Source organism: Lygodium microphyllum, chromosome 12 (genome assembly GCF_053477565.2).
Source record: "Lygodium microphyllum isolate KBCC chromosome 12, Lygodium_microphyllum_v1.1.10, whole genome shotgun sequence".
Taxonomy (NCBI): domain Eukaryota; kingdom Viridiplantae; phylum Streptophyta; class Polypodiopsida; order Schizaeales; family Lygodiaceae; genus Lygodium; species Lygodium microphyllum.
Window position 1 is genome coordinate 80,056,077 of NC_141146.1, and position 26,305 is coordinate 80,082,381.

Consider the following 26,305-nt stretch of genomic DNA (forward strand, 5'->3'; position numbering starts at 1 on the left):
GAGAAGGAAATGTTGGCAGTCATACACTGCCTTAGAAAATGGAAGCATTATGTTCAAGACACGCATACAGTCGTCTTCACCGACAGTATCTCCCTCAAATACTTCCAATCTCAGCCCAAGTTATCGGCAAAGCAAGCCCGCTGGCTAGGCTTTCTAGCCGAATTCGACCTGGAGATTAAACACAAGCCCGGCTCCACTAACAAGATAGCAGATGCATCGAGCCGGAAAGCTGACCTAAAAGCTGTCAGTGTGGTCAGCAGCAACTTCATAGAACTCGTCAAAGAGGCCCTAGAGCAAGACCAAGAAATGCACAAGATAATCAAAGATGTGGAAGCAGAGAAGACCCCACATGGAATGTACACCTTAGAGGAAGGTATCCTCTTTCTAGGCAAGAGATTGTATATCCCCAACAATGTGGAGTTGAAGAAACTCATACTGCATGAGATACATGATGGCAAGATTGGAGGCCACAAAGGGCAAAGCAAAACCTTGGAGGCCCTCAGGAAGCAGTTCTTCTGGCCAAATATGAAGGAAGAAGTAATAGACTACATCAAAACTTGCCCCACTTGCCAAATGGTCAAAGCACCACGATCAAGACCAGTAGGTTTACTACAGCCATTACCAGTACCCAGCCGCCCTTGGGACGTCATCAGCATGGACTTCATTGTGGAACTACCTGAGTCCCATGGGTACACAATCATCTTTGTAGTGGTGGACTATTTTTCCAAACAAGCTCACTTCATCCCAGCCAAACCACCACTGAATGCCAAGGAGGTAGCACGCCTCTTCTTCACACATGTATTCAAACTTCATGGCTTATCGCCGCTGGCTATTGTATCAGATAGAGATGGAAGATTCATGAGCAACATGTGGAAGGAACTTTTCAAGACTCTAGAAACACAATTGAGATTCTCATCATCCTTCCACCCAGAGAAGGATGGACAAACAGAACGAGTCAACCAAGGCATCGAAGATTATCTCCGAAGCTATGCCCGAGTGGACCAGAAAGATTGGGCATTGTACCTTGATGTTTTGGAATTCCACTATAATAGCTCCATACACTCGGCAACCGGGTACAACCCCCTTCGAGTTAGCAATAGGAAAAGAATTCATTACACCATTGGCCTTAGCATCCGGAGCGGCCAAAGCGGAAGATCAAGATGCGGAAGAGTTCTTGAAGAAATGGAGAGACTGCAATGCAGCAGCTAAGCAAAGCCTAGAGCAGAGCAAGATCACCATGACATAGCAAGCAAACAAAAAGAGAAAGGCTGTACTATTCGCCAAAGGAGACATGGTCCTAGTGAGCTCTAAGAATATGTCACTTCCCAAAAACATGACCCCCAAGTTCAATCACCGTTACTATGGACCCTACCGAATCACTCAAGTGCTAAACGAAGTCACCTACAAGCTGGACCTGCCAGATAGTGTTTGTGTTCATAACGCATTTCATGCTCGTCTTCTGCGTAGGTTCTATCCCGACAACCAATGGGGACGGCGCGTACCAATGCTCCATTCCAACGGTCCCTTCGAAGTAGAAGCATTCCTCCGACGCTGAGAACAAAGAGGCTTCCCCGAATACCTCACCAAGTGGCGCGGGCGTCCACTCAAGGAGGCCACTTGGATCTCAAAAGCGGAGGCCCGCGAACGCGGAAAGGATGCCTTTGCCCTTTGGCTCGAGGAGAACCCCCCAGGTCCTTCCAACGACCCTTGAGCCTTTCCAGTACTTCAACAAATAATGCGGTTCTCAAGCATAGACCCACACGTGCCCCACTCCTCAAATGTAATCAAGTCGAGGGTGGACCCGCATGGTAGCAATCATCAAAAATAACTCCAGCAAATAAAAAGCCCCAACGTCCTAGTGCGGCAGACACTGGCCAGTCTGATAGCATAGACTGTGTTAAGACCCCGCAGTCCCTTAGACCGGCAGACACTAACCAGCTTGATAGGAAAAGCTGTGTTAAGACCCCGGATGAGTCAAATAACAAACGCTACTCTTAGATTGCTAAGGTCAGCAATCCAGTAAGCGGGGGTGAGTGTAAGGGCTTTGTAGCTATACCATGCCGTTGCTACCGATTGCACCTATATAGGGAGTAGTAGTGACTCAAAGCCTTGCCTTGTTTTCACTCTACGTGTGATTCCCTATGCCTAGTGGTGAACCCTCTTATGTGCGGCGTCATGAGGGTGTAGTCCTGGGATGTGTCTATGTTGTCCCGCTTTTTGGATTGAATAATACAAGAGTATACCTTGAGCTCATATCGAGTTACCTTTCTGTGCCGTGTTGAGTGCGTAACGAGTGCAGGTTTATCACGGGTGGGGTGGGGGGGGGGGGGGGGGGGGGGGGGGACTCGCGAAGGTGGTTGGGCGCGAGCGCGCGCGTGGGGGAGAACAGTTACTAGAAGAAATTCATTCATGACACGGATAGATTATTCTGTATTTGTCCCTCTAGACTCTCTCTCTCATCTCTCGCATAAGGTTGAAAAGAAACTCTTGAGTGACATGGAGGTTGATCTAGATGGGTTTATTTTTATGCAACAAGATTTGGCTTCAATGAGGGCTACATTGACTAGTTTGATGCATGATCAGTGGGATGGTATTGCCACCATGCTGTCACAGGTTATTTCTAGGCCCTATGCAATATTGCATCATACATTTGTATCTGAGAATATGGAAGCATTGCTACATGAGAAAGACATGTTTAAAGAGAAGTTGAATAGTATACAAGTTGAGTACCATAGACTTGTGGATATGGTTGCTAGTTTGCAAAATGCTATGCAGATTCATAGTGTTGAAAATCAGCATTCTTTCATAGGTTGTTGATGTGGTTAGGGCTTATATTAATGATTTTTTGCATGATCTTAACTAACAGGTTAAGATTAGGGATCTCACAGTTGACATGATTCATGATATGGATATTTCACCTATTGGATCACATGAGCAACATGCCCAAGAGCATTCTATTACAGACTACCATGATGCTCATGAGCCTCATAGCTCATGAGCCCCTTTGATGTACCACTATCAAATTCAGTTTCCTTGTTTTTCCATCATACTTATTTAATCCTTGTTATGTATGCCTCTATGTTATACCTTTAGGTTTTGTGACTGTCTCTTGAGGGGATTATGCAACCATTTAGAGGGCTATAAGTATCCTATTGGAGAGGCTCTACTTATGGTTACTCTTTGTGGCTTACTTCACCATGCAAGGCAGTGAGTAAGGCATAATTTTTCTCACTATATATGTCAATTTTTTTGATAAGGCATTTTGACTTCATGGATCATGCAAGGGTTTGTGTCATGGCTCTACCAAGTTTTAGCCATGGTCATGGTCTCACACTTTATGGATCATGTATTATGCCCTTAACATGACCTTAGTTATGTTAGTCTTATATGTGAGGCAGCCCCTATTTGCCTCATGAAGTTTAGTGCCTCATGAAGTGCAGTTTTGAGGCAGTTGTAAAACGTGACCTGATGAGGCATTTTGTGTGTCATTTTCTTTTATCTGATCATCCTAGATGTCCACACTTGATGTATGATGGATTCATATGATTATAGAGAGGATCTGGTAGTTGGCGCCATCATTTGTGGTGTTCTTGTTCTATTTGCAACATGTTCTTTGTGATTTACTTCTCATTTTCTAATCATTAGTACTAAAGTCAATGTTTCTATGTCTCTATATGATTAGTTATGAGTTTATATGAGTTCTTGATATGAGATTGGGTATTTTTCCCCATGAAGCATTTGTTGTCCTGTTATGTATTCTGCATAGATAGGGCTGCAACACTTCTAGTCTTGCTAACATTACAGAAAGTACCAAATTTAGATTGTTTTCATAATGTGCATAAAACCACTGCAGGGCAATAGAATACCAAAAGTTTTGGCATTGTATGGCACATCTTCTATATTGAACCTTCTACAATAATAGTCAAACTAATACACCTCACAAATTATGAAAATAATGTAATGAAATTACTTGAGAGTCATCTAGCAAATGCCATATGTTTCATAACACTTTTTTCTTCTATTCTCATCTTATATATGTCCTTGTTAGGAGAAACTCTAGTTTACAATGTCCATGAGGCATAAAGGCAACACCTCATCCTCATCTTTCACATATAGCCAAGAAGTTGCCATCACTATATTCCTTTGATGAACACCTAAGACAATAGCAATTTTAGATTGTTCCACTATTGTGTCATCTACAATATTCATGACCATAGTAAAAGAGTTTTTTCCACAAAAAGCTCATTTGCCAAGTGAGGAATCTTGAGTTGTGTCAATGTGTTGCGGATACCAAAGACAAGACGTTTTGGGGGATATCTGCATGAAAATATTTTCCGGTGCAACAATTGCTAGAATAGTTTCTTTTGCTCACTGATTTGGGAGATTTTGAGGTTGCTTGCACCAACATTGTGCCACAACTAAGCAAATGTTTTTCTTGACTTAATTTTTTTTAATCTTGCACTAGTGCCATGATCCCTTTCGTTGCTTCTTTGTTCGCGCTTCTTTGCAGTCCAATAGCAATGGATAAAAGCTTGGACTCTTGATCCTCCTCCCCCTATTGCCACCCATACGCACCATCCCTTCTCCCCTCGGCAAGCTGCCACTGCCCCTAATAATAAAAAGCCAGAAATGGCATAAAGCCATAAATGGTGTAAAGAAGGTTGTCTTAGTTTCCCCCCCCCCCCCCCCCCCATCTCTTTTTTTATTAAAATTTTTTATTTCTTCACAATATGGTTTATCCTACACATAATTCACCAAAGGCATGGGCTATCAAGGACACCACATTTTGTACCACCAAATGGTGCTTTCAATTTACAAATGAATTTTACAATCAAGTTAATCTTAGTAAGTATAGATATTGATAACAAATTCTTCTTGGTCTCTCGTATATTCAAAGCATTTATAAGTATAAGAATACTACCATTAGTAGCACTTAATACTATATGGCCAACTCCTTTAATAGGATAAGAGGAGTTATTTGCACATGGGACAGTATTACCTTTGGGGGCAAACTCAAGAGATTTGAAAATACTACATTGAGAAGTAATATGCTTAGTGGCACCATATCAAAGTACTACATATCTAAATCCATAACAAACATGCAAGAATCATACTTACATTGCATACTGAATTTCTATTCTCTATCCTACAAAAAAATTTGAAAATTTGATTTAGAGGGAGAGGCATCTGCAACAACTGTACTAGCCTCTCTTTTTATTAGTCTCTTTTACGACGACTTTAGGATAGTCCTTATTAATGACATGATCTTTATCATTTCTTTTCTCATCTTTAGTAGCTTTCTTTGTCTAAATAATGTTTGCATATTTTTGCTTATTGGTAGACATGATAGCATTTCTTTTACTTCTCTGACTGGCCACAAAAGCTCGATTTACAACATGCATAATTGACTTGTTTTGCTAAATTTAATTTTCTTGTGATTTTAAAAACACCAACTAATCAAATGATAAACCATTCAAATTTTTTGTCAGTATTAAATGAAAAATAGATTAAAAACTTGAATAATATTCAAAAATACCATTAAAAACAATCTGCATAAGTGAACTATTTGGCAAAATCTCATTTACACCAATCAACTCTTCCACAAAAGCTCAATCTACAACATACATAGTTGACTTGTTCTACTAAAATTGTTCTTGCAATAAAACAAAAACCAACTGATCAAATGACAAAGCATTCGAATTTTCTTTCATCATCAGATAAAGAGTAGATACAAAACTTGAATAAGAATCCAAAGGACCATTGAAAATAATTTACATAAGTGAACTATTTGGCAAAATCTCGTGTACACCAATCAACTCTTCCTTGTGAACTTTTATCTTTTTCAAAACCTTGTCCACATTTACATTAATCTATATGTTTACTCTCTAAATGTGTACGCAAGCAATGCATGCCTCATTTCTTCCTTGATATAAGTACACAAGTATATCCCAAGCATCTTTAGCTATCTTACATGAGTGAATGTACATAACATAAGATTTGAGCATAACATATTTAATTTAATCAAAGAACCTTTATTTCTTACATTGATGCACACAACACTACAATGGACTTTGCACTATGTTCGATGTATCTCTTTTTGTATACTGCATAGAGTGATTGATTTGCAAAGTATCTTTCCTCACTATACACACCTTTAATGAACACAAGTGATCGAGTAAAGTTAATTTCCCAAGCATGACTTTAATTGGGCACACACTATATACAAAACAAAATATGCAAATTTCCACTTTTCAATGACAAGATTAGAGCATAATATATTTAATTTAATTGACATTTATCTATTGCATTGATACACGTAACACTACCATGGAGTGTAGACTAGGCAATTTCTACTCGATACATCCATTCTTTTTGTGCACTGCATAGAGTATTTGATTTGCAAAGCATATTTCTTCACTATACACACCTTCAAGAAGCATGATCACAATCAAAGTTCATTTCCCAAGCATGACTTTAATTGGCATATCTTGCATATAAAACAAGATACTACTAACAACAAAATTATTTGAGGATGGAGATCCCCAAGATACTATTGAGCACTTCTTTAAGGATTTCTTTGATGTATCACACCTTGTGCAATTGGCTTTGGAGATGGTTTGTTGTACTTCAAGCTCCTACCACCATGCTTTGCATTATTATACGTATTGGTCTTATTTCTAGTCACACGACCTCAATCTTGTCATTAGCAAGGCTTGACCATCCTTTCACACTCCATGGCTATAGCGTGACTTCGATCTATATTACTTCACAAGGACAATGGGATCATAATTGGTTCAGCAAAATGGACTTCGCCTCATTATTCCCCGGAACTTCCACTTTTGTCCTTGCCAAGAGACTTCCACTCCATCTTGTATTCAAAGCTAATGTCTAGTCATTGCACATATGAATGCACCTTTCCATTCTCACGATTCCCTTTGTTGGTTGAGAAAAGAGAAAAAAGGAAAAGTGAAAAAAAAAAACAAAATTAAACAAATAAAAAAGTAAAGCCGAGATCATTGCGTTTGCAGTAGGGTTAGAAAACTAAAAGCTAAAGAGGTCCACAACCGCTCCACACTAAGAGACACTGTTTGCAACTCATCTATAGGATGCTATGAATCTTGTTGCCATAATTGGACATTTTAATGAGGCCTTTCTCTTCATGCCCATCTAGTGTAGTCTACCCATATGCAAGAGAAGGCTCATAGTATGAAACTGGGCATGTTGCAAGTAACTCGTTTATCCTCCATGACACCTACTTTGGTAAATGTGAAAGCAAGCCTACAAGCACATACCATCACCTGGAGCACAAAAAAATTGTTATTAAATTTGGGTAATACCAAAGGGGAACATCTAGTCACATTTGAGTAGTTGCTTCCAATTATGCTGAATTTGATGTTGAAGTACTGGGTAAGTTGTCAAAATTGGGCATGATTCTTGGTTAAGGCTCACGGGCCTCGGCCATCAATACATTACAGGGCCTGAGACAGAGGGAGACAGGAATTGTGGGTGACTTAAGTCCCTCGCAACTTCCGAAAATGTCAAACAACTCATCCTCGGCTAGGATTGCAGGTTCCTTCATTACGACAGTCCTTACTTCACAGAAAACCCTGTTTGAGTAACTCTTCAAAAGAGCTGGAAAACACATGTGAAAACTGCCCCGCCAGAAATCTTAAGCCCACTGTTTGTCAGTGTCGACGCAATACCCATGTCCATCTTTGGAGCATTGCCCATTGGGATAATACCTTCTTTCAGGACTTTTAATGCGTGTATTGAACTTATCCTCCATTTCTGTGTGTTGCAGCAACACGGAAAGCTTCAAGAGTGTATGCTTTCCTCCTTTACTCATTGATGAAACCTTCCCTTCGACCTTCAAATCCAGGTCGCATTAACTTCTTTTCCCTCTGCAGCCACAAAATGGCAGAAAACAGATCAGAAGAAGGTGAGGCAAACAACTTTCTGAAAACATAATATCTGAGCATAAAAGGGGCACTCTTTAATCACATTGGCAATTTTCCTTTCTTTCTTTTGTTGTTTACGCTCCTTTATGTGCTCTGAACGGGCTTGTTGTTTTGCCTCCATCATCTGTTTCGTGGAATCCTTTCTTTCCAACCTGTCAGCAAGATGATCAGCATACCTGACTCCCAAGAAACATAGCCACAAGCAGAAAATATCTATTTTGACAAGATCCAGAAGTTTTTGAAATATTGAACACTCTGAAGCAGCCCTCTTCAAAATGGCTCAAATAATCTAAATCACTGACTTCTTCAAGAGTAAAATCACATATACAAAAACACAAAGTAATCATGTGCAACCAACCATTTCTTGGAGCTTTTCAGTTGGTGCTGCTTCTCTCGCTTGATGCTTTGCTTCAAAAGTCTTGGATCATCATATACCTAATAGAAAACAGAGATTTGAAGTTGAAAGGTTATTGTAGGTGCTTGTATTCAACTAATAACTTTCAACTCAGAAGGAATCGTTACTAACATGCACAAAATACAATCGACCCACTGATCAAAGCAGAAAGCAAGGTTGATCACCCGGTTGTTTTAATTCATTTTTCCAACCAAGAGTTATTATGCAACAAATACATAGGCCGAGTTCAAAAAAGAAAAAGAAAGATAACTATGGAGAGTCAGGCCAGGGATCATGGGAATTAAGGTAAAACTTATGGAAATGAAAGGTCAAGAATAAAAATGCTTAAAGGCTATGAAAACAAAAAGTCAAATGTCATGACTTGTGTACCTTTAAATTTACCCTTTTTCCATTGTTCTATTAAGTTACATGAGCTCTAATGGAAGAGCTTTTGCCTAGCTTTGCATCAAAAACATTGAAAAACAAATCCATCTGGCACCAATCAATGTCCTGGTCATTAATGCATTTTGACTGATTGATCAATAAAAGCAAGTTGACTGCTCAATCTGTCTGGAATGAAAGGTCACATCGTTCTGATCAAACCCAACCCCAGGAAATCTGCTACTAGATCATCTAAATACGATTTACATGTAGTTCAAAAAAGATGAAACTCATTGCTCTAAGCCTGCTGAAATTTGCAGTGGAAACACACAGCAAGCAGAATTTTGCACTTCACTCCAGCATTTTACGACTGATATTTTAAAGAAGACCAAGTCACCATCGCACCAAAATCAGCCATGCCCCTTTTAGGGATATGACTCCAATCATTCATAAAACTATACATTCATGGTCCATTGCCAAGTAGATAATTCATGAACTTGGCCAACTATTTCAAATGACCAATCCACCAAATTGCTTCTATTCTTTGTGGACGTCAATTTGCTTAAGCTAAAGATATCAACTCTCTCACTCACTTCCCATGCATCCTCAACCATTGCTTTAGGAATAATTACACAAACGGGCTTCAGGAAGCTATCCTAAACTGGCCACAATACCTGTTTGAGATGTCATGAATTGACTCTCTGGAATCTGCCATTTAAAACACAAAGGGCAATAAACCCTAATCCGCAAACACTAATTACAACATTCACAGTAAAATCAGCGAGTAACACAAATGGCAGCTAGAGTTCTCCTACTCAGCACGAAGACACCGATTGCCTCAAAACACTGGCACCCCTTACTGTATTTCTTTAGCCTTGGATTGGCTACACACTAACTAAATTTTAGTAGTTTCTTGCACCATGCTCGATCACTAGATAAGCCCAACCAAGTTGGAGTCCAAGGCTAAGAATTAGGGAGTTTCAAACCCATGGGAAATTTTACATGAAGATTGCATTTCAAGCCCATGGGGAGACACTGATTACAACATTAACAATAAAAACAGCAACTAACACAAATGTGAGCTAGCACAAGGCTCCCCTTTTGATATTTCTTTAGATTGCTGAGAATGCCTTGGATTGGGTACACACTATTGATATTTTAGCAGTTTCTTGCACCATGCTCAATCATTAGATACACTCAACCAAGTTGGAGCCAAGGCCAAGAATTAGGGACTTGTTTGCCTAGGGAATTTTACATGAAAATTGCATTTCATTAACGATGAAAAGCTACAAACATTTGCAGAGAAACAAAATACTAACCAAGAAGACTGTGAGGGTAAGAAAAAAAATGATGTTTTAATTGCTTATCACCAAATCACTCTGCTTGAAATTGCCTTAAGAAAAAGAAGGGGGATGTTAAAGGTCCCAACAAGAGGAAAAAGAATTAATAAATCCATGTAATTCAAACCTTGGAAACTTAGGGATATGAAAAGTATAGACCATTAGAGGCTTTGCACATGGACAGAAGACGTAGATATTAACATGTTACCCTTCATGTGGCAGCCCACATTTGGGCCACATGAGTTGGTAATGATACATGGTTTGGTAAGAAGGACATAGAGTTAAGAGTCATGAGTGATGACTCGGCTACACATAATTTATCAATTATACCTTTTTCAAGAAGCTGAAGCTTTTCCCCAACTATCTAGTCATGAGTTGGTAATGATGCATGGTTTGATAAGGAGGGCATAGAGTTAAGAGTCATGAGTGATGACTCGGCTACACATAATTTATCAATTATTCCTTTTTCAAGAAGCTGAAGCTTAGTCAACATCAATACATTGTAAAGCTAATGAAAGGGCAAGGTTGTACAATATGGAACACAGCAGTGCAAAATTTAGAAATCAAGATTTAAATGTAAAAGGATAGCTTTGATTTCCAACTCATTGACATGGATAGGGCTACTGTCCTATGCAAAGAATGGATTTGGAGTCTAGAACCGATTTTTAAAAACAAGCTATCGAAATAATACACTACAATTAATTGAGAAAGATGGTAAAACTGTCTAATTCAAGGTGAATACATGTGCCAGACTATCCTTCAAGTAATCACTTGAATTAAATTGGCTGATGGAGCAAGCAGTGTGAGGTATATTTTGTTTGGCCTTTGTCTATTGAGCAAAGTTTTCCTAGTTTCCAATCAAAAACCCCCCCCAAAAAAAAGTACTTCTAAATGTACAATAAAATTGATTCCAATCAACTGTTAAGTGAATCTAAAGATGTAACCCCTAGTGACTTACTTGCTGGATTGCCTACTAAGAAGGATGCCAAACCATCTAATATAGTAAGGAATGCTCACCCAATTTCCAACATTGCCCTCTGGTCTTAGTGAAAACCAACATGAAAAAGCAACAAGACAAATCAAAGAATAACTTAAAAAGGGATTGAGAACAAGGTAACCACAAAACGTTTCATTCCTGAAATGTTTCACCCTTGAAATGGTGACTTTCTGTAGTGACTGGGAGCGCGAGGATCAAGACAGTCAGTGTGGCTGTTAGTAGCAAAGAGAGACAGAGAGTGAGAGTGAGCACGATTCTTTTGTTATAATGACAAGTGTACCACTTTAGGTTTTTAGATAGATATATATATGAGAGTACAAGTACTAAGGGTGTGTTCATACCGAGCACATTTAAAAGGCACGAGGGCCTTTATTCCCAACAACCTCCCACCTAAAGGCAATGTGCCTTAAGAGGAGAAAAGAATCAGCTAAGTCTAGGTATGTACAAAGCTAACTCCCATCATCTGTCGGCAATGAGCAAACCGCTCAGCTAGAAGACCCTTCGTGAGAAGGTCTGTAGGATTATCATCTATATGCACTTTGACAAGCTCAATGCTCTTGTTGCCAAGTACATCTCTAATGAAGTGGTACTTCACCTGTATGTGCTTCATCTTTGCATGAAAGACGGGATTCTGTACTAGCATGACAGCACTCTCACTATCACAATGGAGAACAGATAACTCTGTAATGCCAAGTTCTCCCACCAGATGTGAAAGCCATAAAGTCTCCTTGCATGCCTCAATGGCAACCACATACTCTGCCTCTGTAGTAGACAATGCAACACACTTTTGTAGCCTGGTGATCCAAGAGACTGTTCCTCCTGTGTGAAAGTAAACACATACTCAAAAGTGGACTTTCTGCAATCTGCATGACCAACATAGTCTGCATCCATAAAGCCAACAACAGATGCATTCTACTTTCCAAAGCAGATGCACAACTCCTTTGTGCCTTTGGGGTATCTCATAATTCCTTTCACTGCTTCCCAATGCTTTTTACCATGGTTTGCCATGTATCTACTAACCACTCCCACTGCAAAGGCAAATGTCAGGACGTGTAGCAACCATAGCATACATCAAACTGCCAACAGCTGAAACATATGGTATCTTGGCCATTTCAACCTTCTCATCATCAGATGTAGGGCTGTCCTCTGCACTGAGTTTCACATATGAAGGCAATGGAATCCCAATTGTCTCCCCCCCCCCCCCCTCCATATTGAAACACTACAAAACCTTGGAGATATACTTCTGCTGAGATAGATAGAGCAATCCTTTCGACCTATCTCTGAGTATTCTCATGCCAAGAATGTCATTCGCATCACCAAGATCCTTCATATCAAAGCTGCCATGAAAACTTTGCTCTAGTGAGTCCAAGACATGAGTATCCATGCCAACAATCAGCATGTCATCAACATACAAAACCAATATAATTAGGCTGCCATCTGTTGCCTTCTTGGTGTACAAGCAATGATCCACTTGACTTCTATGGAAACCTTGAGACTGCATAAATGTATCAAACTTATGATACCATTCTCTTGGTGCTTGTTTCAATCCATACAAACTCCTTTTGAGTTTACATATCATCTTCTCTTTTCCTTTTTCAACAAACCCTTCAAGCTGCTGCATATATATGTTTTCATGCAGATCACCATGTAAGAATGCAGTCTTTACATCCATCTGTATGAGCTCCATATCTTTAGCTGCAACCAAGCCCAAAATGGTTCTCAATGTAATCATCTTGACTACAGGAGAGAAGATCTCATCAAAGTTAATTCCATGTTCCTGCTTGTATCCCTTCGCAACCAATCTTACTTTGTACTTTTGGTGAGGAACCAGAAGTAACCATCTTGTGAACCCATTTGCATGGAAGTTTTTTTTGCCCTTTAGGCAACTACACGAAGTTCCAAGTGTCATTTTTCTCAAGAGATTCCATTTTTGACAACATAGCTTTATACCATTTCTTGTTGTCCTGCCTGTCCATTGCTTCCTTGAAGCAAGACAATTCACCACAGTCTGTCAACATGACATAATCAGCCACATTGTTTGCACCAAGAATGAATCTATCAAGTTGTCCTGTAGCCCTAGAAGATCTCCTAACCCAATGATCATTGTTTGCTGGCTGTTAAGTATTTTCAGCTTGTTGTCCTAGCATTTCAGCCTGCAAATCAGTATTAACAGCTTGTTGTCCTCGCTGTTCCTATACATATAGTGGCTCATTATCATGGGCAATAGCTGACTAATCATTTCCAACATTATTTTCTGCATTTACAAGTTCATTTACAGCAGGTATTTGCTGTTGTACAGCGGGCACATTTTGCTATCCAAAAGGTATTTCTTCCCAGAATACAACCCTACGGACCTCCTCAGTCTTTTCGGGTTGTTTATGCATGCGATCTTCTTGGAAGATAACATCATTGCTGCATACTACTTTACTTTTTTCAGGATCCCGTAATGTATACCCCTTTTCACCCTCATCACCATATCCTAGGAAAATGCATTTACAGGACTTTGGCTCAAGTTTGCTATGTTTTTATTTACGAATGTGCACAAAGTCTCGCAGCCAAACACTTTCAGGTGAGCATATGAAGATGGCTTGCCTGACCACACTTCTTGGGGAACTCCCCCCCCCCCCCCCCAAAAGACATGTTTGGTGACTAATTAATCAAGTGTACGGCTGTCATAACAACCTCTGCCCAAAAACCATGGGATAATGCAGCATGAGACAGCCTCGTACGGACCTTAACCTGTATAGTCCGATTCATATGCTTTGCAAATCCATTTTGGGGTGGATTATGAGAGGCAGTGAGCTCCTTCTTGATCCCTTTGTTGTCACAAAATGCCTGAAAGGCTTCAGATACATATCTCCCACCATTGTCAGAGCGAAGACACTTGAGTATCTTATAGGTCTGATTTTCAACCAATGCCAAGAATTTTTTAAATTTGTCAAGCACTTCATCCTTGCTACGAATAGGGCAAACACATACCTTTTGTGTAGCATCATCGACAAAGGTGACAAAATATTTCTTTTCCCCTAAAGATAATCCTAGCATCTGACATACATCGGAATGTACTAACTCTAAAGGAGAAGATTTCAACGAAAGAGACTTTTTATGAGACGTCTGTGCATGTTTACCATAATCACAATGATCATAATGCTCAAAATCAGCATAACGAAAACAAGAGAGCACTTTCATTCCAGTTTGACTCATGAGTCCCAACTAGCCATGCCACAAAGAAACACTTGGCTGCTCGGTCATAGCAACAACATGATCACTCACACTAGATACATGGAGAGGATACAAGGTATCACTTTTACAACCTCTGGCAATCACTCTAGATCCCTTACAGATCTTCCATTTCCCATCACCAAAGGTGGTATGAAATCCATCATCATCTAGCTGCCCTGTACTAATCAAGCTCTTCTTGAGCTGAGATACATCCTGTACATGCTGAAGTGTGAAGACAGAACCATGCTGAAACTGCAATTGCACACTACCAACACCTGCAATGTCACATGCATAGTTGTCCCCAAGATGGACAACACCATGTCAACCCCCCTGTATAGGCAAAAAACCACTCACGATGAGAGGTGACATGAAAGGAAGCACCTCAATTGAGAATCTAGGCATGCATGTCATCATCTGTATCTGCAAGTAAAGCATGTGCACCAAAGTGTGAAGAGACAAAGAATACATCATTTCCACTATCACTATCATGAGTGACTACATTCACCTCTTCAATTTTGACACTGCTCTTCTTAGGTTGACTCTCTTTCTTCTCTTCCTTACTATCATCTGTCTTCTTGCCCTTTCCTTTCTCTTTCTTTCATTTGTTGCAGTCACGTTTAAAGTGACCCTTCTTGCCACAATGATGACATTCAACATCTTTGCCACGTGATTTACTACGTCCCTTGCTATCAAATTTGCCTTTCTGTTGTGATCTGCCCCTAGTATGCAAAGCACTAGAAGACTTACTGGATGCATTGTTCTATCGATTCATTTCTTCCATGAATAGAGCACTCTCTACATCAGCATACAAAAGAATCACATTAGAATTGCTCATAGCAATCCTGAATGTATCCCAACTCTCTAGAAGAGTGCAAAGCAATAACGTAGCCTTAAATTCTTCATCAATCAAGAACTTCAAGGCAACCAGCTGGCTAAAAATGGAGTTAAACTCACTCAAGTGAATAGACATTGTTGCACCCTCTTTCATAGGTAAATCCATAAGCTTTTTTAGCCAATACACTTTGCTTGCGGCACTCTTCTATGCATACAGTTCGTCCAGCCGAGTCCAAATAGCATGTGCAAAATACAAACATTCAATGTTAAACAACAAGGCATCAAAAATCAATAGCTCAATGGTTGAGTGTGCAAGCTCATTTAACTCATCCCAATCGTCTTGTTCCATATATGTGGATTTTGCCCTTTTTTGCTTCATTGGCTTTGCCTGCTTCTTTTGCAACAAGATATTGTAGCATTGTTTTTTGCCAAACTACAAAGTTATGTGCTCCTTCAAGCTTCTTTATGTGCATGAGATTACTGCTGCCAACCATGATTTTCAGCCCAAATCTGACCAAAAAATTTCAGCAAATGCAAGCCCAAACTGTCACACAAGTGACCAAGGTACAAACAAGTACCAACCAGCAATAAATGACCACGTAGAAGCAAGAATTTCAGATCTGTAAGTAAATTTTTAGAAGCACCAAGCCATGTGCTACAACGGATTACAACTGTTCCAAGGGCAAATGCATCACATTACATGAGAAGTCCCAAACGTTAGCTGCAATTTCTATTGTACATGTATCCACGGGCATAAAATTTGACACGCACGGTCAAAAGCCCTAAAATTTTTTGTGCTCAAAGCATTAATCATACAGCTGAACTGTCTCTGACATGCATAAAATAGACCAATTTTTCCAAAATAGAGCAATTTCAGCAAAACCCCCAGATTTCACTGACCAATCTGTCCCAATTGTATTAATACATGTTTCCGAAAGCATAAAACGGGAAAAATTAGTAAAATTTCACAAAATTTTGCAAGAGCCCCAAATTTCTCAGGTCCAGATGTGCACCAATGTCAGCCAATCTAACTCAGCTGAACAGAATTTCACCAATACAATAAAAGCCCCAAATTTTTTGGGTCCAATGTTGAGAAATTTCACTCAAATGAGCAAAATTTCAATAATTTTGGTGCACACAATGTCTGCAATTTCTGACACGAATGCCTCAATTTTGCAAGCACAGTACTCAATCTGGAGAAGCCCCAAATTTCTGGGCTTAGATTGTGCGAAAATTGGAAGCTGTGCCTCCACGCATGAACCCTCGATAGGGAAAGAGGAATTTCAAAAAAGTTTTGAAGAAAAAAAAATGGATGACGGGTGACGGGTAACGGGTCCATTGACCCGTCAGCTGGCGCCCGTGAGCCCCGCTGGTCCCGTCTATCGCAAGCTCCTCAGTCGCCACGCTGGTTGTCTCCTGGTCGTGTGCGCCTTTTGCCGCATGGTCGCGGCTGCTGCCCGTCACGCTTGCTGCTGCTCACTAATCCCTAATGGTCCACGCTGGACCTGTCGCCTGGTCCACGCTGGACCTGCCGTGATCCTGCCTGACTGTCACTGTCACATGCAACTGTTTCCACTCTCCCGTCTGCCGACAGACACACACCCAGCAGCTGTACGCGAGCTGCCTTTTACCTCGGGAAGCGTGCAGTGTGTTCTGATACCAGTTTGTAGTGATTGGGAGCGTGAAGATCGAGACAGTCAGTGGCTGTTAGCAACAGAGAGAGACAAAGAGTGAGAGTGAGCACGATTCTTTTGTTACAATGACGAGTCTACCACTTTAGGTTTATATATATATATACATGTACATATATATATACATGTACATTATACACACACACACACACACACAGAGATATATATATATATATATATATATAATGTACATATATATATAATGTACATGTATATATAATGTACATATATATATATATATATATATATATATATATATATATATATATGTATGTATACATATATATACACATATATATCTATATATATACATATATATGTATATATATATATGTATATATATACATATGTATATACATATGTATATATATATGTATATATATATAAACACAACATGAAACGGCATAAAAGTAGAGGGATTTTTAGGATGCCCTTCATTTTCTTGTCCAAAATAGGAACCAGTTCAAGAACTTTGTTGTATCTAAAACACAATAGTCCAAGAAAATTCATATCTCTAGGCATGACAATAACCCAATGTGCAAGGGCAGCCAAGATGTAGCTATCTTGGAAGAACTCCCTTTTAAAAAACTACCTAAAAGTGTGCATAGAACTCATTTGTATAATACTAAATCTTGTACATACAAAGGTGCAAGATTTTTTTAGCATAAAGGGATGAAACCCAATAAGTCAACATTGGCTTATTGGCAAAAAAGAAAGATGGCTCTATGTGCCTATGTCAATTATAGTGCATTGAATAAAATAATGGTGAAGATTAAATCTCCAAAGCCTAGAATTGAGGATCATGTTGATCAATTGTAAGGGGTGAAATTATTCACAAATATAGATTTAAGATCCTATTTTAGAGCTAATAATACTATTTAGATCACTTTATGTTTGAACTTCTTGCTCAGCACTCAGCTTCCTTATAAAAAGGGGGCCTCTGTGTATTTGATCATGCACTTCTCTTCGTTTACCTCTTGACTATCTACTACTCTTCATCCTCCTCTTGAGTCATCCTCTCCCTCTCCTTCTCTATCTTCTTCTTTCATCGACACCTACATCACCTTTTTCTCTCTACCTCTAGTTTTCCTCTTCTCCCTCTCTCCCCCCCTCTCTTGCTCTCCTCCCCTTTGTCTATCTCAAACCCCTCTCTCTCTCTCTCTCTCTCTCTCTCTCTCTCTCTCTCTTCACACTCAATGTCTCTCTTACCACAATGTCTTTTGTCAAGCTTTTCAATTTTACAATTTTACACCATGAAACTTAAGAAGGCCCCAAGCAAGTCTAATTGAAGTCCTACACAAGTAATGACCAGCCTTCTTATTCACTCGTCCAATATCGGTGGACAACCCAACCCATGTCCCAAAATCCCTAGAGTGTGCTAGCCAATGAGATCAAGCACTAGCAGATGAGATAAAGAAAATAGTACTCTCCCTTGTCTAACGAGAGCAGCAATGTGTCTTTGAGTATGGCCAAGACTCAAGAGACATTTTTACCCCTAACATGTAAGTTGAAATTTTCACTTTTCATATGACACTTTTTTAATAATTAGCTTTGTAACTATTTTCTAGTTCATAATATTACTCTTGGGATTAGACTCCTAGCCTTCTACTTGTCTTCTAGTTCATAATATTTGGACTTCTTATCATGATTTAACATGTTTTTTATGTATGTGTAATGTATTACCAAATTGATTTGTATAAACTTTAAGGAACGTACATAACAATGTATTTTACTTGCAAAATTTTGTGTTAAGTTCAAATCGCACATATTCACAAACTGAACATGTCATTGTTAGGTTAGGATTTAACAACACACACACTCTCACATGTGCTCACATGAACAATAAGAGAGAAGAGAGTTATTGGAAGGACACATCCACTATGTGAGAATGATAATGAAAGTGCAATCCCTAAGGTACTAAAGTACCACACCCACTAATGGGTATTCACACATGGAAAAAACCTTTCTCCAACTAGAAAATAAAAAGTGCCAATGGATAAGAAAGTGTTCATACCAAAACTACAAAGGAATACTAAGTGTAACAAACTCCCCTCGAGTGAATGATATGAGCATATACAAGGAATTGGCAGATCAATTCCTAAATGCTATTAAGCCTAAAGCTTTGTGAAAGGCTTCAAATTTCTCTTTAGAGTGAGCTTTTGTAAACACCTCTACCGAGTTGTCCTATGTAGGGACATAAACCAAGTCAATCTCCTTGCACCTAGTTATCCACCTCTGATGGACCGGTCAACTTGTCTAATCCGTCCTATTCTTTATGACATGTCTGATCACTCTGATGGCCTCCAATCGAAACTATCCGATTGTTTCCAAGTGTTTGTTTGTGACCATTTGGGGTTACTTTTGTTAGCAGTCATGTTTGTAATGCCTTGTCATCTCCTGCCTGTGAGCCTTAGTCTGAGTCAGACGAGGACATTAGGAGCTCTGACATGTCTGTCATGTGTTATGATGGGGGAGGCTAGTCACTCTTGACTGGCTGTCTTAGGTTGTGTATTTCTTTTTGGCCTCTTTTAGTGGGCAGCCACTGGCTGCCCGGCCACTTTTTGGTCACTGTTGTGGGGCGCCCATTTTAGGGCACTTTTAGGGTTTGCGCCCATTTTAGGGTTTGCGCCCATTTTAGGGTTAGGGTTAGGGTTTGTCCGTTGCCTATATATTGGCAGCCCCCCTCCCCACTTGGTCAGTTGTCTTCTTGCAAATTTCGACACTCCTTCTCCCCCGTGGTGGTGCTGCCATCATCATCAGCCTGATCTGGTGCCCTCACTGACGCTGTGGGCTGCGTGCAGGGACTAATCAGTCCATTTCAGTGTATTCAGCATTCATTTCAGTCAGTGCAGATTTCTCTTCCTTATTTTCTGCTTTCTCTCTCTCTCTCCCTCCGTGTTCGTATTTCCTCTTCCGTTGCGCACTCTCACAACTTTCGAGGTAAATTATAGGTGTTGTTTAGGCTTCGTCTCCACAACACACTTATACATACCTCCAATCTCTCTCTCTCTCTCTCTCTCTCTCTCTCTCTCTCTCTCTCTCTCTCTCTCAAAATATATTCTCTCCCTCCCTTTCCCTCTCTAATTTCAAATTCAAATTTCAAGCTCAACACATACCTCCACCCTACCTCCACTTTCAAGCTCTCCATCAATCATCCTCTCTATCCTCAAGCTCTTCATATGTAAACTCCTAGTATAAAGTCTCTAAATGTTTAAAGTGTATTATTTTTAGTCCAACATTAAGTATAGGTATTAAAAATATATGTATAATTTTTTTCATCAAATGTAAGTCCAAGATTTATTAGTCCGATTAGTACCGTACTAATAATAGACAGTACTAATTAGATGCCATCAAACGTGACAATCCTACCCCTACATGGAGTTTCTCTTTGACATAATGATAATGCACCTCAATGTGCTTAGTGTAAGCATGAAATACTAGACTTCACAAAGTACCATCGCACTCTAACTGTTAGTATAGATAAGAGTGGGTGATTATTGTCCTATACTAAGATGGACCAAAAGGCGTCTAAGCCGTACACATTCCAATGTAGCTGTAAATGTTGTCATATATTCAGCTTCACAACCTGGTATGGCCACTACAGACCCCTTCTTGCTCAGACAAGAGATACGTGAATCACTAAGCATGAAACAATTACTATTGCTAGACACCATGTGTCAAAACGTCTAGCCCAGTCACTATCTATGAGTGCATGCAAGCAAAGAGAAGTACCTTTAGAATTAAAAAACCCAATGTCTAAGTGACTTTAAGATAGCGAAAGACACCTTTGACTATTTGTCAATATGTGGTACCAAGGTTGTGCATAAAGCATATCAATTGAGAGACCCCAAAATGAATATCTAGTCTTGTATTATACAAATACAATAGACATTCAACATCTTGCTAATAGAGAGAAGTATCAAATGGATATCTTGTATCTTCAAGTCTAAACCTTGACCTATCTCAACCGGAGAAGAGATAGGCTTGCAATCTTGCATTTAAAAACACTCAAGAAGCTACCAATATACTCAAACTATTGCAAAACAATGCCCCCCTCAACTGCAATTAACTATATGCCAAGATAAAACTGCAAGTAGCCAAGATCTATGACATCAAAATTTGTGTCTCGTCAGGTCCAATCAACAACATATTATCCACATAAAGAATAAGAATCAAAAGATTATCCCCATCTTTGCAAACATAAAGCGTACTTTTAGTGTGTGAATTAATAAAGCCAAGAGCGATCACATATGCATGTATCTTTTCATACCCTACCCTAGGTGCATGTTTCAAACCATAGAGGACCTTACGCAACCGACACACTTAGCTCTCTAAGCCTTTCTGAACAAAGCTACTCTCTAAGTCTTTCCAAACAAAGCCAAGAGGTTCTCTCACATAAACCTCCTCATGAAAATCGCCATTCTGAAAAGCAATCTTCACATCCAAGTGATGTACATGCCAATCAAAATGGGCAGTCAAACCAATAACACTATAAATTGTAGTCATACATGAAGTGGATGCAAACATCTCATCATAGTCAATCCCATATCATTGGGCATACCCTTTGGCAACAAGACATACCTTGTGGCAATCAATGCTACCATCATATCTATGGTTTTATTTGTAAACTCACTTTGTACCTATAGCGCGCTTGCCAACAAGAAAGTCACATAATTCCCATGTGTCATTTTTATGGATGAGTCCATCCCTGACTACATAGTTGCCATCCAATCCTCATCCTCTAAAGCATCATGTAAACAACTCAATGGTTAAGATAGCTAAGACTCAATTTTCAAAACTTTAAACAACAAAATGAATTATAATTTATGACTCATGAATCATGTGAAGATTGACATCAAGAACAGTGGAACCGAAATGCATAATAAGCAAAATTAAGATATATGTAATTGTGTCATGTGAATAACTGTCCAAAGTCCAGTGAGCATGGTTGCATTCCGTCCACAGACAAATCCCTATAGTACAATCTGTTTAGTCTGGTGGGACATGTACAATCCATTCAATTTTTATCCTTTTTTTTTAAGTTGGTATTCAAAGAAAGGTGGTTTTTTTAATCTACCCTTTTCATCTTTCTCCTCATTGACCTCTATCTACACCTCACTTTACCACCCACCGCCTACCTCTCTCTTACAAGCTCCTCTACTTTTCTCTCTCCTCCATCGACTTCTCTCTAAACTCTATCTCTACATCCTTTTTCTCGTATCTCATCCCCTATAGCTCTATTTCTATTTCCTCTTCCTTTACCTCGTCTTCTTTTCCTTCCCTTGCCTCTACCTATATCAATATATTACTTACTCCTCTTACAATGTCTAAGCCTCTTCATAAAGCCTTTCCATTATACACAGCTCACCTTAAGTCTTACTCCTAAGTTTCTTTTTATATCTACTATCTACTATTTTTTCTACTTGTCACTCACTATACCATGATCCATGAACCATGGTTCATTATTCTAGCTAGCTTTCTCTTAAATCCATTGTACATATCTTATAAATAAAATTGGATCTTGAAAATTACTTGTGACTAGAGTCTTGGATTCACATTTTGTCTCAACCTATTCATGACTCGTTGTTGATAACTGAAGCAAAGATATTTATGATTTATAAACTATGTTAGTGCAGGATGGATAATACCTTGTGATACTCTATCTCATGAATAGTCACTCCCATGTTAAAACAAGTAATATTTACTAGCCTAACCCTAAATTTTCTATGTATGTTTTAATGACCATACAAAACATCGCATTTTGTCCAAGATTTTTTTTGTGAGTTCGATACCATACTAAGTCCACGGACTAGACAAATCAAACAAATTGTACTTGACTACCTTGTCAGTGAGTACTAGTAGGCTACTGAATATCAACATCAACGAACAATCGTGATATCATCATATGCATATATAATGTAACTAGTGACTAGTAACTGGCAATTGCAATGCTAAATTGACTTCTGAGGTACCATGACTCCAATCTCCAAAGTCCATAAGTTATCACTCATCCAGATTTCGAGAATCTGTACACCATCTTCTTATCTAACTCAAAGAATCCTAATCAAGATGATCATAAAGCAATCTCAATCTCAATCTCAATCTCAACCTCAGCTTTAAACTCTGGCCCTAGCTCTCTTTCTCTATGCACGAATATCATGGACTAGTGCCAATAGCTCTTCATAAAGATAGAGTAAATATCTTGCTCCTCCCGTAGTATCTCTAAGATATCACACACCTTCTCTATATCAATTTTATCAACATTCACCTATAAAGATGAATGAGACAAAGATATAATAGAAGTTTCAACATGTTCAATGTTCATACATATTACAATTTGCAATCCAACTTTCAAAAAGTAACAAGGTTAAAAAGTTAAATTACACATAATATGATTCATTACCTATGAAGGCTCTAGGAATAGAGCGGTTCTCTCAAGCAGCTGAAGACTGCAATGGCAAAACACTAAACACTCCAACTAGGTTGTCATAAGCTTATTTCTCTTTTTTGGTATAGAAGATTATCCATGTGCTCTAGTTTCTCCAGGCATACCTTGAACTACAATCTTGCAAGAGGACACCAATGGCAATGCACTTCTATTCAAATTTAAGAGATTGAGATTAAGTAATTACTAATAGACAAGCCGCAAAATCAACATTAAGTAGACAATAGATTATAGAACCTAGGTTGCATAATGCATTAGATTATCAAAACATAAAAGTTGTAACTTACATACCAAAGTAGAAGCACAATTATTGTATTTCTCCCACCAAGAGACATGCTAAAGCTGTGTCTCTCGTAGCCTATCTGTGGATCGGTCAAAATGAAGAGAATGATTGCAAAATACAGCAAATCATCCTCTATTCTCCTCATCATATCTAGATCATTCTTTCTGAAGCACCTCACGTACTCTATGAAGCTCTCCTCCAACTTCTCGCTAATGTACTGCTCCTCACTGCACCAAAGGAGATGCAATATATATACAATAGCATGGATTGATTTATGAAACCAATACCATCATGCATTCCACACTGCATAAATCTCATCAATTCTTGAGAGTTATGGATAATGAATCATAGATAAAATAAGTTAAAACAATCATCAATGAGTTGTTAATACTAAACAATTATTAATATTACATATGTAAAAGTTAAACAGTAACTTACTTGTCTCAGGACAAAAAGCTATTGCTAAGCAAGGTCTCATCAATTTTATCCATATACTTGTATAGAAAACCCAAAGTACTCCCCTCCATATCAATGATGTGCAAGACTGTGTAAATAAAAGTGAGACTCTTCACCAATGTCTCTGCCTCAATCCACCAACTCTCAATCAAAACATTATGCCTAAAAGCAAAAGTCTTTGGAGACTCTCTCTCACTCCAATTGAGCCACTCTTGATATGCAATGATCCGTATCAAATTTGGACAGACTCGTATCAACCTCTCCAATACAATAAACATACATATAAGCAAATCTAATGGCAAAGGTCTTCAATAGCTCAAGTGTGCCATTGGCTCAAAATTACTAGTAACAAATGGCCTCTTCTTCATAAATCTTAACATACTTGTTAACTGGAAAATATCATTCACTTAAGATATTTGTGCAATATCTTTAATGAGCAAGTCAAAACAATAGAATACACATGGAGACCATACTATGTTAGGAAACTCATCCTCAAGCCTATGCCATACTATGTTAAAAAACTCATCCTCAAGCCTATGGATTTACAATTACTTCCATTATTTGTCACCACTTATATCACATTTTGGACTCCTATATCCATGATGACCTATCAGATGTGCTTCAAAACAAAAGCTCATATAACAGTCCTTTGATACATATCCGACTATCCTTCACATAAATTGTTCATTTATATTTCACTCATATCTTCTTCAAGGGCTCCAATTAAGCCTCTATGGATACCTTTTCCTTTCAAAACTTATATATGCATAATGCATCCGCAAAAAGACGTTTCCACTCACACCCTATGTAGCTCACTGCCCTGATCGTCCGCTTCCATTGATGTGTAGTGATCAAATTGAAAGGGATGACACACAGGATAAATAAGCATGTGAGCTCCCTAGTTGCCTCCACTATAGTTTGCCTTTAAAGACTTGTATAAACACTTATACCATGCAAAGAGTCCCTTTGCCCACCACCACTGGAAGACGACAATGGAATCCTTTTTCCACAAGAACTCGATACAGATATAGATGAACTTCTTTTTTATGGGCCATTGACGCCTTGAATTTGACTAGTGTTACTAGGCTCACTAGTCTCTCCTTGCTACACTTGTGCTTCATTATCCTCTATGTAGTGTTGGCTGAGAGGATTTGTGCTCTTATAGCTCAATCCCTATACATTTTTTGCACCAAAGATACAGACTTATCATTACTTCCGCTAACATATTTACACAAGGCCTAATATCTTTGTTGGAAATGCATGTCAAGTGGTTTTTCACGCGGGTTACACACCTTAATTTCTCCAATCCATAATAGTTGCACTACCACTTCTTCGATCCACTAGAACCCTCGTATCCACCGAAGGTCTCGTATCCCTTGATTAGAGTGACATACCTCTAAAATGGATCCAGCACCATGATTAGGTAATAGGAATTCGAAAAAAAGTTAAGAACTTAGAAGAAAATTAGAGGAGGAGAAGAAGAAGAAGAAGATGATGATGATGATGATGATGATGATGATAATGATGATGATGATGATGAAGGAGCGGGACTAGGAGAATAGAAGAATAATGAAAGAGGAAAAACTTTGAAGGAAAGAAGAAATGAGAATAACTTAGAAGAAGGGAAAGAAAGAAAAAAAAGAATGAGAAGAAAGGAAGTAGGAGGAAAAAATGGAGTCAGGTAGAGCGGCTTGAGCAAGAGGAGGAGACAATTGCAAAGAAGACAATGCAAAACAAGCAAAAATACGTGTTTTTCCTCTCGATAGCCGATTTGCACATCCATCGTCAAGTGCCAAAACGGTATTTCTCTGTTCCCGTCTTGATCTAAAATGGCCATCTCGTTTGGAACCCCTCAAATGCCATTTCGAGATACTATGCATCATAAGCTTCTAGCCATTTCAAGCCTCATAAGATATACATTCAATCAATACATTAGTGGGGCTGTGATTCAACACATATAGCGCACACATAATAGCATCAAGCCAAAGCTTGAGGTAGATTATTGTGTTAAAGCATACAACATGCCATCTCCATCAAATTTCGATTCTTTCTTTTAACCACACCGTTTAATTGAGATGTATAATGCATAGTACATTGATGTTTAATGCTCCTTTTAGCCAAAAAAAGATTATACTCTCGTGACAAGTATCCCCTCTCCCCTCGATCTATACGGAGACTAGTCAGCTTGCATCCACTACCATTTTCAACCAAGACCAAGAAGATTTTTACATGTAAACACTTTTGATTTTTACCTCAAGCATATGTCCAACAATCACAGGTTATGTCATCAATGAAGGTAACAAA

At 38.9% G+C, this 26,305-nt stretch overlaps 1 protein-coding gene across 2 annotated transcripts in view; it reads right to left on the reverse strand.

Moving 5' to 3' along the window:
- Positions 1-7,301: 7,301 nt before the first annotated feature.
- Positions 7,302-26,305, reverse strand: part of LOC148027972 (uncharacterized) — a 63,092-nt gene continuing 44,088 nt past the window's right edge. For both annotated transcript variants that reach the window (XM_087689666.1, XM_087689667.1), the window contains exons 9-11: positions 8,317-8,393; positions 8,002-8,110; positions 7,302-7,901 (exon numbers count right to left, since the gene is read on the reverse strand). In XM_087689666.1, coding sequence (XP_087545792.1) covers positions 7,839-7,901; positions 8,002-8,110; positions 8,317-8,393 — 249 coding nt within the window. In that variant the 3' untranslated portion in view covers positions 7,302-7,838. The remainder of the gene's footprint in view (positions 7,902-8,001; positions 8,111-8,316; positions 8,394-26,305) is intronic.